The sequence below is a fragment of the Ochotona princeps genome, chromosome 3, assembly GCF_030435755.1.
Source record: "Ochotona princeps isolate mOchPri1 chromosome 3, mOchPri1.hap1, whole genome shotgun sequence".
In the NCBI taxonomy this organism is placed as follows: domain Eukaryota; kingdom Metazoa; phylum Chordata; class Mammalia; order Lagomorpha; family Ochotonidae; genus Ochotona; species Ochotona princeps.
The window spans coordinates 89613252-89628943 of NC_080834.1; the positions used below are offsets into that span (position 1 = coordinate 89613252).

General features: G+C 47.8%; 1 protein-coding gene across 3 annotated transcripts in view; it reads right to left on the reverse strand.

The window, feature by feature from the left end:
• HEG1 (heart development protein with EGF like domains 1) overlaps window positions 1-15692 on the reverse strand; it is an 86599-nt gene that overhangs the window by 58437 nt on the left and 12470 nt on the right. For all 3 annotated transcript variants that reach the window (XM_058662006.1, XM_058662008.1, XM_058662007.1), the window contains exon 2: window positions 4518-4802. In XM_058662006.1, coding sequence (XP_058517989.1) covers window positions 4518-4802 — 285 coding nt within the window. The remainder of the gene's footprint in view (window positions 1-4517; window positions 4803-15692) is intronic.

Here is a 15692-nt window from a genome sequence, read left to right on the forward strand (position 1 = left end):
CACCTGCGGGCACCAATCCCCTGGGGGTCTGGCCTCAATCCCTCCCAATCCCCACCCCCTACACCTGGCAGACAAAAGGCCCCCCCAGGTGCAGCTCGCTCTCTTATGATCCCTCTCTCTTACCCCTCCTTCTCTGGTCTGTCTCTCTGCTCTCTCTCTGGTCTCTCCCTCTCTCTCCTCTCCCCTTTTCTCCTCCGGACTTTCACCACCTCTACCTGTTCCTGCCCCGTTGGAATAAACCTCCTAAGATACCTCGTTGCGTCTGGCGTGTTTCAGCTCACGGTAAAGAACCAGGTTGTGGGAATTAGCTGCGCGTAATAATATCGTAATAATATCGTAATATCGTATGAACTAGAACTCTACCATCTTTTTAAATAACTAACATTTGGTGCCGTGACTCGGATCGCTGGATTCAGAGTCCAGAGTGCTCACCATTACAGAGAGGAGGAGAGACAGAAAGATCTTCCATCCGATGATTCACTCCCCAAGTGAGCGCAACGGCCGGTGCTGCGCCCATCTGAAGCCGGGAACCAGGAACCTCTTTTCGGGTCTCCTACAGGGGTGCAGGGTCCCAAAGCATTGGGCCGTCCTCAGCTGCTTTCCCAAGCCACAAACAGGGAGCAGGATGGGAAGTGGAGCTGCCGGGATTAGAACCTGCGCCCATATGGGATCCCGGCATGTTCAAGGTGGGGACTTTTTAGCGGCTAGGCCACGCTGCCAGGCCCTATCAATAATCTTAAAAGGCAGTCTCCTAAACGCAAGAATCAGCAGACCCCATCCCGAAAACTACACAGTGTACACAGAAGAATTGCTGGTGTGAACAGGCCCTTACACAAAGGGGCTCCAGGTACTACCTTCACTTTGATGACCTGAACCTAAACTCCTAGTCTTACGGAATATTTCTAAAAGCCCCTGGCCTATGAAGTTTCTCAAATAGCAACTGCTGCAGCAACCTAGCCTCTACTTTCCAAGACTATTTCCGACCATCCTGCTCCCTACGGCTTGAGGATAAAAACACACACAGCACACATGGACAGCAGGAACAAACTCAGGAAAGACGGCTAGACTGCCCAACCTCTTCTTTGGCTCATGGTAGGTTGTATCTTTAGAGTTTGGGCACATGTTGGTCTCCGCTTCTTTTGTTTTTCAAAAGATTTTATTTATTTGAAAGATGAGTTACAGGAAGAGTAGGAGAGACCAGAGAAAGAGAATCTTTCACCATTAGTTTACTTCCCAGCTGGCCGTAACAGCCAAGACTAAGCCAGGTCAAAGCCAAGGAGTCTGGAACTTCTTCTGGGTCTCCAACAGGGGTGTAGAGGTCCAGGCACTTAGACCATCTGCTGCTGCTTATTCAGGAGCATCAGTAGAGAGCTGGATCGGAAGGGGAGCAGCCAGACTCAAACAGCACCCATGTGGGATGCTGGCATCACAAGAAACAATGACCTGTGATGCCATGGCAAGGGTCTCTGGTCTCTGTTTCTGGTCAACTTTGTTCCAAGGCAGTAGGGAGCCTAACAAAAGTCCTACGCACAGCCTGTTCTGAAGAAGTTTACAGACAGTGAGCCAGATATGACAAGGGATACAACACTGAGGACGCGGGGGTTAAAGAAAAGCTCAGAGAAATGGAATACTTGAGCAGAAACAAAACTGATCCAGCAGGAACTGGAAGGGCAGAGGAGGGTCCACTGCCTCACATACAGCTGCACTGTGGATTTTTTTTTTTTATTTCAAACTAGCACCTGGAAGAAATTATACCTATATTTTCTTTGCCATAGAAGGAAACATTTTTATAATAATAAATGAATAAGAATGTAACTCCTAATCAAATGGCATAGTGCTCATAATTTCATGTGCCCTAGCACGTGGCTCAGCAATACTGAGTCTTTATTGTGTGTACAGGGAGGGGAAAGGAAAGGGGAGGGGGGGGAATGGAGAGAGAGGCAGGAGGTGATGAGCAGAAAGGCCTTGAATAGCTATCAGACCCACTATTACTTTCCTCCTTAAACAGGCAAAAAAAAAAAAAAAAAAAAAAAAAACCCACAAATCTTCAATGTGAATTTCTAGCTTTTTGTTTTGTTTTTAAGATGATTTGAAAGGCAGAGTTACAAAGAGAGAAGAGACAGAAAGATCTTCCACCTGTCAATTTATTTCCAAATGGCCACAATGGCTGGGCCTGAGCTAACTCCATCCAGGTCTCCCATATGGATGGCAGGGATCCAACCATCTGAGCCATCTCTTACTGCTTTTCCAGGCTACCAGCAGGGAGCTGGACTGGAAGTGGAGCAGCTGGGACTGAAGCAGCAACCAGAGGGGATGCTGACGTCACAGGACAGCAGCTTAACCTGCCAACGCCAACCATGAGGCACGCATTTTTCACCGCGAGATAAAACTGTCTCTGCCAGATTTCTCCTCCAAGTCCATTCTCCTCTGTCCCTGCTGTGTGTGGTTAGCTAGCCTTATCCCTGTGTCCATTATTCTAGAAGATGTTGGAGTGGCAAAGCGGAGGCAGGAAGCTCTCACCTGGGGGAAGGTCCGACGGAGGGGAAGAAGCTGGAGTCCAGGAGAAAGGCAGGAAGAGCTCGCCTCCCGAGGAGGAGGGTCTCTGTCGGGAGGGTGCGGTCCATTCTCTGGAGGACTGGCTGGAAACCCCCGAAGCAGCCACTGGGAAGTGCACAGTGGCAGCTTCTGGGAGCCGTCCCTCCCTCTCTGTGGAACCCTGCGAGGTTCTGCTCTCCAGGCGAGAAGGGGCGAGGCTTCCTTCGGACCCGGAGATGGTTGGCAGGGAAAGCCCCTCCAAAGCTGCAATCAGAAAGAAGCAGTTAACTTCCAGCAGCCAACTACTTCCAAGTGGCCTAAGCGTCTTTCAGTGAGCTTGGCTCTGATTTGGACAACATTATAAGGGAACTCTGCAAAGTCCTTGGGAAATTGGAATTAAAAAGATAGGTTTATTTGGCTGTAAAATTTTTCAAACCACATACAGGAGGGTCCTCAAAAAAATGGAAAATCTATCTTACAGAAAAGACCTATGCATGGATCTCAATCTTTTTTTGCATCAACAAACTTATATTGTTTTGCACAAGTGTTTGAGATGCTCTTGCATCCAGACATGATAAGAAAACAAGAGCAATTATTGGTCTGTGAAAAGTGAGCTCCTAAAGAAACACCAAGCAAGGCAGACTTTAAAAAACAAAAATCTGTTATCTCACCAAGAGTACACAGTTGCGGGTACTGTTACCTGTAAAAGGGCAGGCTGAAAGTAAGTACCACATGGCTTATAACCAGATCAATGCCTCACCAGCATGGGTCATTTCCCATACTCCACAAAGCTGGTCCCACGCAGAGTTGCACTGAACATAAACTCAACTCCTGATATCCAGTTAAACAATGAAACCAGGCACTGTCACATGCAAGAGTTTCCAAGCTCAGATGGACCATGGACAGTGTCACACTTTACAGAGTGAGTCCCCAGGCCCGGCCTCCCGGCCTTAGCTGCCTTGGATGATGTCTTCTACCTTCAGGCCTTCACCAGATCCTAGCAATTTTCCCTTCCTCTTTTTCCCTGGGACCACCAGGCCAGTGCACCTGATGTCTGCTTCAGCCTGGGTGGTCCCGGGCCTCCAAGTTCTCTTCCTCTCCCTGCCTCCACAGCAGACACCATACACCCACTTGCCAGGTGAATCCTCCCCACATTTGACTGAATGAAGTCAGTCCTGCTGCAAAACCAGCAGGGACTCTTCCGACCACAGCATAGACCAAGCGCCTGGTTTGCAAAGTCCTCTGGGAGTGTCCCCGATCCTATCATACCACTGTCCTAGGTGCTGCTCTGGGCACAACTAGGCATCTCCTTGGGGGTGGGGGTGGGGTGCTGTGCTGGGTTTACTACCCCACGAGGAGGTCTCCCTTGTCTTTCTTTGTATCTTCACTCACACTGTCTGGGCTTCCCACCTCACCTCGGATGCAGGCTCAAATGCCAGCTCACTCTTTAAAAAAGACCTACACAGGCAGGGTTAATAAATATCTCTGGACTTGTTTCCAAATGCCTAAGATAAGAATAACAGGACCTCATTGGCCAGCAGTAAGGACTGAGAGAACAGACGTGTCAGGTGTATAGTAGGTACACAATCCACGCTAGTTTTCTGTCAAATTTACTCGCTGTTCCTTAACCCTTTTTCAAAATCCTTTGCTAAAAGTAGGCAACCCACAAGGTTGTGTAGATTGGAACAAGAACCACCATCTGAGCTACATCAACACAAACTAAAACCACATTCACAGGCACCTGGCTGTCACTCACAGACACATATCCCACCGCCTGTGCCTCTGAGGTCAGTGTGTGTGTGGCAGGATGCCTGGAGGAGGGATGAGATCTGAACTCAAACTGGGCCTGGAATATAAACACTGCAGCATCCGCCAGGCCACTCAACAAATCTGGGAGATGGAGGTGGCAGAAATTTGTTTTTCTTAGACTTTGTTTTTCTTAGACAGGGAAATGAAATGAGCCTCCATCAGCACCTACTCACCGAAGGTGCTACTCTGCGATGTCACAGCAGTTGCTGAGTCAGGCAGCTGTCCCACGGGAGAAGTAGGGAAATCTGCACTGGAAGAGCCGGTCCTTGCCTCAGCATCTACTGCTCCAGTTAGAAGAGTAAGGATCTCAGGTACTCTGGAAGCAGCTGCCTGGCTCTCTCTGGAGATTTGGCCCATCATCCCCTCCCTGGAAGCCACTGTTGCAAAGTCCTCTTGCATTGGAGAAGAAGCAAGGTGGGGTTCGGTACTGCTTGACTGCCAGTGGTTCCTTACAGTTACTGAAACAATAAGAAAATGCACTCATGAGAACTCGCCAGCTGTTAAAATGAAGTTCAAAAAGACTGCCACGGCTCCTTGGAAATAGCGCTTGTATTCTTTCAATATGGCTGTATTTCTCCTGCTGCTTATAAGAAGCTGGGGCTGTGGGCACTGCTGAAAATCTCTGTAGGGATGAAATTCTATCCTGATGAATTAGGCAGCAAAGGGAACACAGCCAACAAGCAGAGGTTGCAGGCAGGTGGAACCTCCAGCCTGTATCGAACTATGCACATGCTGAGGACCTGCTGGCACACACAGTGCCAATGAGACCCCGCACTTCCCAAAAGATCAAGTGAACCACAAAGCATAACCCATCTAAATAACTTAAAATTTTCTAACAGTCTCATTTTGAAACTTAAAAAAAAAAAGGTGCACATCCTTTGAGAACCACTGCTTCTGTGCCTCCTATTGTATTTCCTGTAGGTGATAAATTAACAGAAGTTTCCTGAAGGGGGAGGGAGCCACTCGGGCATCTGGCCTCCTCAGAGCCCAGCCTCAGCCCCACCCTCAGCTAAAAATAGGGTGGCGGTAGTCCAGAAGTTATCTCCAAGTTGGGCTTGGGACCCTGGAGCTGGGGACAACAGTTGGTCACAGGGCATGTTCCCTTTGTTCTGTGTGAGCTGCCAGCGAGCTGACAGGTGATAAAAGGGATCCAGGACACTTTCTCCTTTTGATTAACTGGGCAAGAGACAAGAGAAATTACCGTTGAGGGAGGCCAGAAACAAGTGATTATGAGGAGGGAGAAGGGACTCAGAATCCATGATCCGAAACTGTGCCGAGGCATGAGCTGGAAGGGAGCTCTCTCACAGGCTCAAGACAAGCGTGAGGTCAGCCCCTGAGGGTCGTCACAAGAGAACAGCAGTGGAAGGCCCAGTCTCCAGTTGGCTCAGAGGAGTCCCTCTGCAGCTCTCAAGAGAAAGAAAGGTCACCCGCAGACACACTGACCCATGCTCTCTCCCTGGAGGAAAGAAACTACAAACAACACCAACAAAACAACTCAAAGCAGACAGCGATCCTGCAGTATCCTCAATCACCCCGCCTCTATCAGCAACGAAAAACGCTGACTACAGTATTTTTTAAAGTAATATTTCTGAATGCATTGCTGAGTTGGTAAAGGAAGAATCAAATCTTCTGAGGCCAAAAATGAAGCAAGACTAGGATACAGAGAGGTGAGCCAACACAGAAGCTGGCAGCAGCCCTGGGCACTTGCTCAACATTTGTGACCTTGAATTTTCATTCTATTAGCCACTGAGAGGCAGGAGATGGGAGGGGGAAAAAAACCAAAACCGCTAAGAGTGAATGTAAAAAGGAATCTTTGTGGAGGACTGGGACTCCAGAGCCCTATACTGTGGGTGTGTGGTAAGCTGCACCAAATCTGCCTGCAGAGGGGCAAGCAAGGGACCTGGCTCTGCAGTGCTGTTCTTATTTTTCTACTTTATTTTTAATTTTATGGTAAAATTCCATAAGGTCAGGGAATTCCCTCCCTCCTGCCTAAACTCCCTCCCCCCAACTGATTTCCCCCATATTATTACAATATTATATTCCTTCATAAGCAGTCATAAGTCCATCATTTTGTTACTTAAGTGTTTCTTGAGATTGCTGGTACAGACAACGGCAGTCTAGCACCCAATTGTAAAGATATGTCCAACATACCTTACAGTTTCATTGTAAGTGCATCTTTTATTTGGAAGCAGAGAAGCATACTGCATTGTATCTTCATATCTGGATTTGACAGTATCTATTATGCCGACTACTACACATTCCCTCAAATGAGAAGTCATGAAACAAAGTCAACAACAAGAGTAAAGTTAAAACAAAAAATTTACAACACCATGGAGTTAAGTAACATGCTACTGAAAAACCAATGTGTCGATGAAGAAATGAAAAAGAAAACACAAAATCTTCTTGGGGAAATTGATGCTACTGTATCATCTATGAGTCAGTGAAGAATTTAATAAGAGAAAAGAAATTATATCAAAGAAATGAAAATAAAAACAAAAATACCAAACCCCATGGTTTGCAGCAAAAACAGTATTGAAATGGTTTTGGATCTTACAATTTTCATGAAGGCAGCCTTGTATCAGAGGGAACATATGGTATTTGTCCTTTTGGGATTGACTTATTTTTCTGAGCATAGTGGTCTCTAGATGGGATTATTTGGATGCAAATAGTATAATCTGATTCTTTTTAATGACTGAGTAGTATTCCATGGAGTAGATGTATCACAGTCTCTTTTCTTTTTTTTTTTTTAAGATTTATTCATTTTATTACAAAGTCAGATATACACAGAGGAGGAGAGACAGAGAGGAAGATCTTCCGTCCGATGATTCACTCCCCAAGTGAGCCGCAACGGGCTGATGCGTGCCGATCTGAAGCCGGGAACCTGGAACCTCCTCCAGGTCTCCCACGTGGGTGCAGTGTCCCAAAGGTTTGGGCCATCCTCGACTGCTTTCCCAGGCCACAAGCAGGGAGCTGGATGGGAAGTGGAGCTGCCTGGGATTAGAACCGGCGCCCATACGGGATCCTGGGGCTTTCAAGGCGAGGACTTTAGCTGCTAGGCCACGCTGCCGGGCCCTACCACAGTTTCTTTAACCACTCCTCTTTGGACAGGCACCTGGGTTGTTTCCATGTCTTTGCTATTGTAGATTGTGCTGCTGTAAATACAGGATTACAGATCCCCTTCTCATATGCAGTTCTCATTTCTTTTGAGTGTATTTCTAGGAGTGGGATAGCTGGGTCATATGGCATGTTTATTTGGAGTTCTCTATGCACTCTTCATACTGATTTCCATAGTGGTTGTACTAACCCACACTCCCACCAGCAGTGAAGGAGGGTAGCTTTCCCTCCACATCCATGCCAGCAGGTATTGTTAGTAGACTTCTGAATGTAGGTCAACCTCACTGGAATTAGGTGGAATCTCAATGTGGTTTTTATCTGTATCTCCTTGACGGCTAGGGAGCCTGAGCATATTTTCAAATGTCTGTTAGCCATTTCAATCTGTTCTTTAGAAAAATGTCTGTTCGTTTCCTTCACCCATTTCTTCACAGTTGTTTTTTTTTTAAACTGACCCGGGGTTTCTGAAGCTCTTTGTAAATCCTGGATATTAGTCCCTTATCAATTGTGTGGTATATAACAATGTTCTCCCATTCCATTGGTTGCTTCTTCACTTCAATTGTTTCCTTTGCTGTGCAGAATCTTTACAGATGAAAAAAAAATTTACTCAAACATTTGTAACCATAAAGCTAGTCCTCATGAGGATGTGTAGCGTAAAGTCCCATCATCTGTGTAGTATGAACCTCTGATTGAGGATGCACATAAAGTGGTCCCATACCTTGGGAATGTTCTAACAACCACTTTTATGGTATGTAAATTACATCTTAAAGAGACACAAACGTACATACAGAAAACATTTATGCATACTACTAATAATGGAGGCACCTGGCAGAGAGAAATGCAAATGTCCTCTACACAGACATGTATCTTCCATGTGATTCTCATCATTTGCTGGTGAAACGCCAAGAGGTAGGAGATGACAGTGGGCAATCACAGACTACAAAAGGAAACAAGGCACTCAAGTACAAGGGACAACACGTGACACAAGCAAAGGCCTCAAACGCTAGAATTATAGAAGGCAAGTGCATAAAACTACCTCCAATGAGAAAAAGAGACTTTAATACTGCAAAAATTACCTGAATTAATCTGAATAGGAACTCTAGGAAAGAAAATAAAACACAATAACTGAAACTCAACAAGAGATGAGATATGGCTGAAGAAGTAGGAGGCAGACAACAATGAGAAAAAGAAATTGTGAAAAATAGATTGAGATGAAAGAGACCATGGGGAAGTCCAATAAACATCAAATACAGGTTCCAGGAAAACAGGGAGAAAAGGCAATATTCAAAAACTAAATGGCTACGAATTTTCCAAAACTGATGAAAAGCATCAAATCTCAGGTTAGGGAAGCCCAATAAATCCTTAGCAGACTAAATGAAAAATAAATATATATGTACCATCACACTGAAATTGCTGAGAACCATAAACTAAGACCAGGCACTGAAAGCAACCATGAGGCCACCACAGTGGCTCAACAGGCTAGTCCTTTGCCTGCAGCACTGGAATCCCATAGAGACACTGACTCTAGTCCTGACTGCATCACTTCCAATTCAGCTCTCTGCTAATATCCTGGGAAAGCAGCACAGGATGGACCAAGCCCTCAAAACCCTGAACCCACGTGGGAGACCCAAAGAAGCTCCTGGCTCCCAGTTTTCATAATAGCCTAACTCTGGCCATTGCTCCCATTTGGGGAGTTAACCAGCAGATGGAAGTTCTCTCTCCTTTTCTATGTAATGTTGCCTTTCAAGTAAAAGTAAATAAATCTTTTTTAAAAGTCTTAAAAACCAACTAGAAGAGCAGCAGGTTACTTGGTGCAGGACTTGGGACGACACATGGAGAAGCACATTCCTCATTGAAGTACCTGGGTTCAAGTCTCAGCTCTGTTTCTGCTTCCAGCTTCCTGCTAATGTGCTCAAGCCGCTGGGCCACCACCACTCGGGAGGTAGACCAGGACTGAGCTCCAGGCGTCTGGCTCTATCCTAGCCCAGCCCTGGATGGCAGGCATTTGACAAGCGGAGATGCAGATGAAAGATCTTTGTTTCTCTTTCAAATACAATGAGAAGAAACAGAATTCTAAAGAAGAAACCAGAGGGGGCCCAGCAGCGTGGCCTAGCGGCTTAAGTCCTCGCCTTGAAAGCCCCGGGATCCCATATGGGAGCCGGTTCTAATCCCGGCAGCTCCACTTCCCATCCAGTTCCCTGCTTGTGGCCTGGGAAAGCAGTCAAGGACGGCCCAATGCATTGGGACACTGCACCCGCGTGGGAGACCCGGAAGAAGTTCCAGGTTCCCGGCTTCGGATCGGCGCGCATTGGCCCGTTGCGGCTCACTTGGGGAGTGAATCATCGGACGGAAGATCTTCCTCTCTGTCTCTCCTCCTCTGTGTATATCTGGCTGTAATAAAATGAATAAATCTTTAAAAAAAAAAAAAGAAGCAATCAGAGGAAAAGAATGCCAAGCCATCTATAAAAGGTAATAGTTTAACAGCTGATTTCTCATTAGTAACAACAAAGTAGATGAATATTTTCAGTTATTAAAAGATGAAACATAACTGGAGGCTCTGCAAAACTACCTTTCAAGATCATCTTGAAATTATCTTTCAAATGAAAACATTTTAAGTCAAAACTGAGTTTATCAATCACTTTCTCAAAGACAGAGGATTTATCTTAAGCAGAAGAAAAATCAATCCCAAATATAAAATGCCAGAAGAAAAATGAGCAAAGAAAATGGTCGATGTGTACATAAATCTAAAGAAACATTGAATTTGTAGAGTAGTAACAATAACTTCTCATTTGTAGGATTAATTAAAAAAAAAAAAATAGAACAAAGCCTAATAAGCACAGCATGTATGCCTGAAGAGGGGAGACCAGAACCACGAGGTGCAAGAAAAGGCTGTTACGAGTATCTCATCATGGAACCTGCAGGATAACCCCCCACCTGCAGTGTTAGCTTCCCACTGCTCAGTCCCACTGAGCTGGCATGTTCCACTTCTTACCCAGCACCTTACTAATGCACCTGGGAAAGCAGCGGAGGATGGCCCAAGTCTTTAGGCTGCTGTACCCACAAGGGAGACCCAGATGAAACTGCTGGCTTGGGCTTGGGCCAGCCCCAGCCAATGTGGCCATTCAGGGAGTGGACCAACGGATGCAACATTTTGATCTAACTCTCATCGCTTCCTCCCTCTCTCTTTGTAACTCAGCCTTTTTAAATGAAATAGTATTTCAAGATGACCCAAAAGAATAGATATGCAATGTGTATCACTTCTAAACTGGTAAACCTCAGAATGATACCAAACATTCATACAGAGAAATCAATAAATACTGCTTAAAACCAAAGCAAGAAAATTAGTAAGCAGCAACATAAGCACACTATCTAGAAAAATGAGCAAAATTACAAAGAGACAGTTCAAAGTAAATGATTCTAGGGAGAAAATTCTGATAAGGTAGTCAGAGTTTCTATGATAGGCTTATAAAATCTATGTAATCTTTATAAGTTTGACAAAAATTAAAACTAAGCTTTCTAAAGGCTGAATAATAAACTGGGGAAAATATCTATAATGCTCGATAGAAGTCTGACATTCTGGGGTGGGCACTGTGGCACAGCACGTTAAGCCATTGTTTGGGAAGTCTACATCCCATACTGGAGCACAAGTTTGAGTCCCGGCTATATCAAAGCTTCTGATCCAGGCCCTGCTAGCATTCCTGGGAAGCAGCAGATTATGCCACCCACTTATGGAAGATCCTAACAGAGTTCCAGGCACCTGGTTTCAGCCTGACCCAGCCGCCTCTTTGCAGCCATTTGAAGCAGTGATCAAACTTCTGACTGTCCCTTCCTTTGCCTTTCAAGGAACTTTGATCTGTGTTTAAAAAATGTTAGCATCCTTAATGTACAAAGACCTTTCCAAACCCCTAAGATATATGTACGTCTCCCAGACAACATGGGCGGGCCCTGGGCACAGTGCTCGATACGCCCACGTCCCCCATATTGGAATCGCTGAGTTTCAGTTCTGGCTCTGGTTCCTGTTAATGTGCATCCCAGAAGGCAACAGATGATGGTTCCGCACTAGCTACAGACGCTAAGGGACGAACCAGTGGATCGGAGATCTCTGCCACCCCTCTGTGTCTCTTGGCCTTTTTTTTTTTTAAGATTTACTTTATTTTTATTGGAAAGTCAGATATACAGAGAAGAGGAGAGACAGAGAGGAATATCTTTTGTCCACTAATTCACTCCCAAGTGGCCATGATGGCCGGAGCTGTGCCGATCCAACGCCAGGAGTCAGGAGCCTCTTCTGGGTCTTTTGGGCCGTCCTCGACTGCTTTCCCAGGCCACAAACAGGGAACCGCATGGAAAGTTGGGCCGCCAGGATTAGAACCATGCCTATACAGGATCCCGGTGTGTGTGAGGCAAGGGCTTAAGCTGCTAGGCTGCCACTCGGGCCCTCTCTCGGCCTTTTAAATAAAGCTTTAAGCAATTTACAGAAGTAACCAAATTGCATCACCATTTTAGTACGTAGTACACTCATCCTGGATCACTGAATACAAACATAATTACCCAATGGTATGTATGATATGATCTTTTGCTAGTCTAACAGGTCCAGTAGAACCTTTCTTAAGAAAAAGGGCCCCGTGTGTGGAGTCCTGGAGAAGCCAGTCTGTAATGGGCTCTCTTTGATCCACCAGACTGCTCCTTCAGTCCTGCAGGCCTTAAATACAAGGTTGGTTCATAGAACTTTCTAGCAGTGAACTGGGGAGTCCAGTGTGTGGTACACAGTGAGGACTAAGCAGGTTACAGCTGTTGAACAGACTTAGGGCCAGGCTACGTCTTTTGCTGCCAGTGAACTTCCTTAGGAAACGGTTAATGAACCACTCAGGCTGGGCAGGCTGGGCAGGCAGCAGCCCCAGTCCCTTTCCATGTCCGCCCTCACTGCCACCCGAGGTCTGGTTTGAGTCTGAGCCTCCACCTGCTTTCCACTCTCCCGTGCTTTGTCCCGGGAACATCGGCAGTTCAGCTATTTATCAAAGTCAAGGATGCCCTTGATGTCGACGTCCTGGTTCTTCAGCAAATTCTGTTCATGGTGTGGCTCCCTGTTTAGCACCCAGGGGAATCCAGGGTCAAGTGGACAGGACACAACAGGGACAGATAACCTGCAGGTGAGGTGTCAGGGGCTTGGAATGGGGGTGGAGCAGAGCCATGCCCCACATCCCTCCCTAAGACGCCCACAAGGAGGCCCCAAAGGCTCAGTAGAGGCAGGTGCTGCTGCCGGAGTCCAGGCTAGCCGCCCAAAGGGATCCCTCAAACTCCCTCACCTGGGTGTGCCCTGCCATTGGCCTCATGCTGCAGACTCCATGGACCATTTCTCGGATTCTCTTTTGAGCCAACAATATCACCCTCCCCTCTGCACTCAGTCTCCCCACCGTCCCATCAGGCCATGGCTTTCCCTTGAACCACGAATGGAGAAGAAGTTAACAAGAGCATTTTGTTGCTTGGCCTGGCTTCCTCCCCACACCCTGCCAACTGTCACCAGGGTGGCGTCTCAGTGTCCAGAAGCGTCTGCCTATGGAGCTGGCGTCAACAGGGACATGGGCGGGCGCGGCCCCAGAATAGGATTTCCTAATGAGCAGCTGCTGACCAGCCAATGCCCCGCCCCCAGTGAGTTGGGATTTTTTTTTTTTAAAGCCCGCATTGTTTCTGAGCATTGGAGTCAGAGGGTACAGGGAGTGTCATGCAAAGAGGTCACTTCCTCTCAGAGTGCCCACCCTCCACCCTGCCCTGGCAAGGGCCAACTCTGAGTTCGCACTCCAGGAGCACATGGACGAAAAAGGAGCCCCTGCATCTGAATTCAGGTCTCAGCCGCATCCATTTGGTGCCTTCCATGCCTTTCCAGACATCCTCTCATTTAATGCTCAGACAGCCTGGTCCAGCTGAGCGGTGCTGCACTCCTAGGGCACCTGGGGGAAGATGTGGGACAGAACAAGGAAGCAAGCCATGTTTCCAGGTCATGCACGACCCCTGCGGTAGACACCACCTGCACCTAGGTCTTACTTGCTCGCTGGCAATGGCTGGTAGAACGAAGCCAAAAAGAGTCCCGCTGGCTTTAATCAAGTCCTCGGCCTTCAGCACCACCCCACACTGGCCTTAAGGGGCTTGTGAGGTGCCTAATTAAACGCAGTTTGGAGGCAGCTGGACATGGTTCCACAACAGCTGCCCGGTATTAGCCAGGAGACGGGGCAAGAGCTCTCAACCAGCTCCTAACTCTAGGGATGATTTTCAGGCAAAAGCAAAAGAAGGAGGAGCAGAGTGAGCATAGCCAGCATGGGGCGTTGAGTTTGGGGGACAAAGAAAAGTCTGATCCTGAAGTGTGAAGCTTGGGGTGCTGTGATCAAATGCAAGGTGAAAACGCCGGGTGGCTGTGGGCGGTTCCAACAGCCAAAGTTGTAGACTAGGAGGAAGGAAGGGCAGGAGATGGCGTGGGCCAGGGAAAGCTGGGCAAGGACTGACCCAAGGCAAAACGTGAATGTGGAGGGAGGAGAGGAACCAGAGGTGCAGACCCACTTGCAAAGACAGGGATAGGATGTAGGGAAACACGGGGGCCAGCAGGGGCGGGGACTGCTGAGAGGGGGCCAGGAGAGGCCACAGGTGGCCTCTGCAGGGTGTCGCTCTGAGGCTGAAGGGAAAGGTCCCTCTGCCCAGGCTAAGGTCACGAGGCTAAGGGTCTGAAACAGGGCAACAGGCAAGGATCCCTAGCTACAGAGTTCCTGTTCTCACTTCTCCCCTACCCGTCTCCCCAGGGTCCACTTTTGGAGAACAAAGGGGATGCTGCCTTGTATCTACACTGTGGCAGGTACCAATACCAGGAGAGTAGGTTTGTGATTTTCTTTTAAAAATGATCTATCTACTTTTATTGGAAAGACAGATGTACAGAGAGAAAAAGAGACAGAAACGATCTTCCGTCTGAGAGTTTACTCTCCAAGGGCTGCAATGGCCGGAGCTGAGTCGATCAGAAGCCAGGAGCCAGGAGCTTCTTCTAGGACTCCCACAGGGTCCCAAGGGACTTTGGTCCAACTCCTTCTGTGTCCCAGGCCAGAAGGGGAATGAGCAGTCATCTGCTTACATGGGATGGGGAGAAAAGAGACAAAGGTGTGCAATGGGCATTGTGGTGCCCTCATGCATGGCTGGTTACAAATGGAAAATGGTGCAGCTACTGGGGAAAAAAAAGGGCAATGCCTCAGAATCTGAGAGGGCTCCTGGGATCCAGCCATCTGGTATACTGCCAAAAGAAATGAGAGCAGGAACAGACCCTTCTGCATCCATGTACATAGCAGCATTATGCGTGATAGCAAAAAGGTGGCAGTAACTAAAGGTGGTCAACTGGTGCATGGACAGACAAACAGGGTATATACATACCATGTGGGCATTGGAAGATGCTGGAAAAGTCCATCACATCCCCCATCAGAACGACTAGATTCCATACCCAGTTCTGGTTTCTGACTCCAGCCTCCTGCTAATGCAGACCCTGGGAGGCAGTGGCCTTGGCTCAGCTGAGTTCCTGCCACCTGATTACGGAGCCACATTCCCATCTCCCCACTTCAGGCTGGTCCAGTCCCAGCTGGTGGGTATCTGGGAAGTGAACCACTGGACTGGGGAATTCTTCCTTTCAACCTGTGTCTCTGAAATGCTTTTTTAAATTAGTGAAATTAGATGTGCTTCCACAGGGAGCTTGGCGGCCTGTGATCCCTTAAATCCACGATGCACCTGCTCCCCTCTCAGGCCTGGGTTCCCCTTAGACCCTCCAGCCTGTGGTCGCAGACGCCCCCTGGGCCTTCCAGCCTGTGGTTCCGGACCCGCCTGAGCCTTCCAGCCCATGGCACCAGAACCCAGCTTTTCTCTGCAGGGCTCCTATCTGCGTCCCTCTGTCCATTCTCCCCCCACCCTGAAGTCGTCCCTGCCTCACTTGCCCTCTTCTGTCCTGGGGTGAGCTGCAGCCTGACCTGGCCCTGTCTCTCTCTCTATTCTTCCCCCACCACCTCCCACAGCAAAACCTGCAGGTGAAGCTACAACTGCGCTACCAGGAGATCGCCAAATGCACCAAGCCACCTCCAAAGCTGTCTGTGGGCTCCAACCACAAATTGTCCGACAATTACTAGTGCATGTGAGCTGGCTGCAGCAAAGCCTCACTGGCCCCCTTCTCCGTCATCACATCCTCCAAGAAGGCGCTGCAGCCAAGCAAGACCACAGAGCTT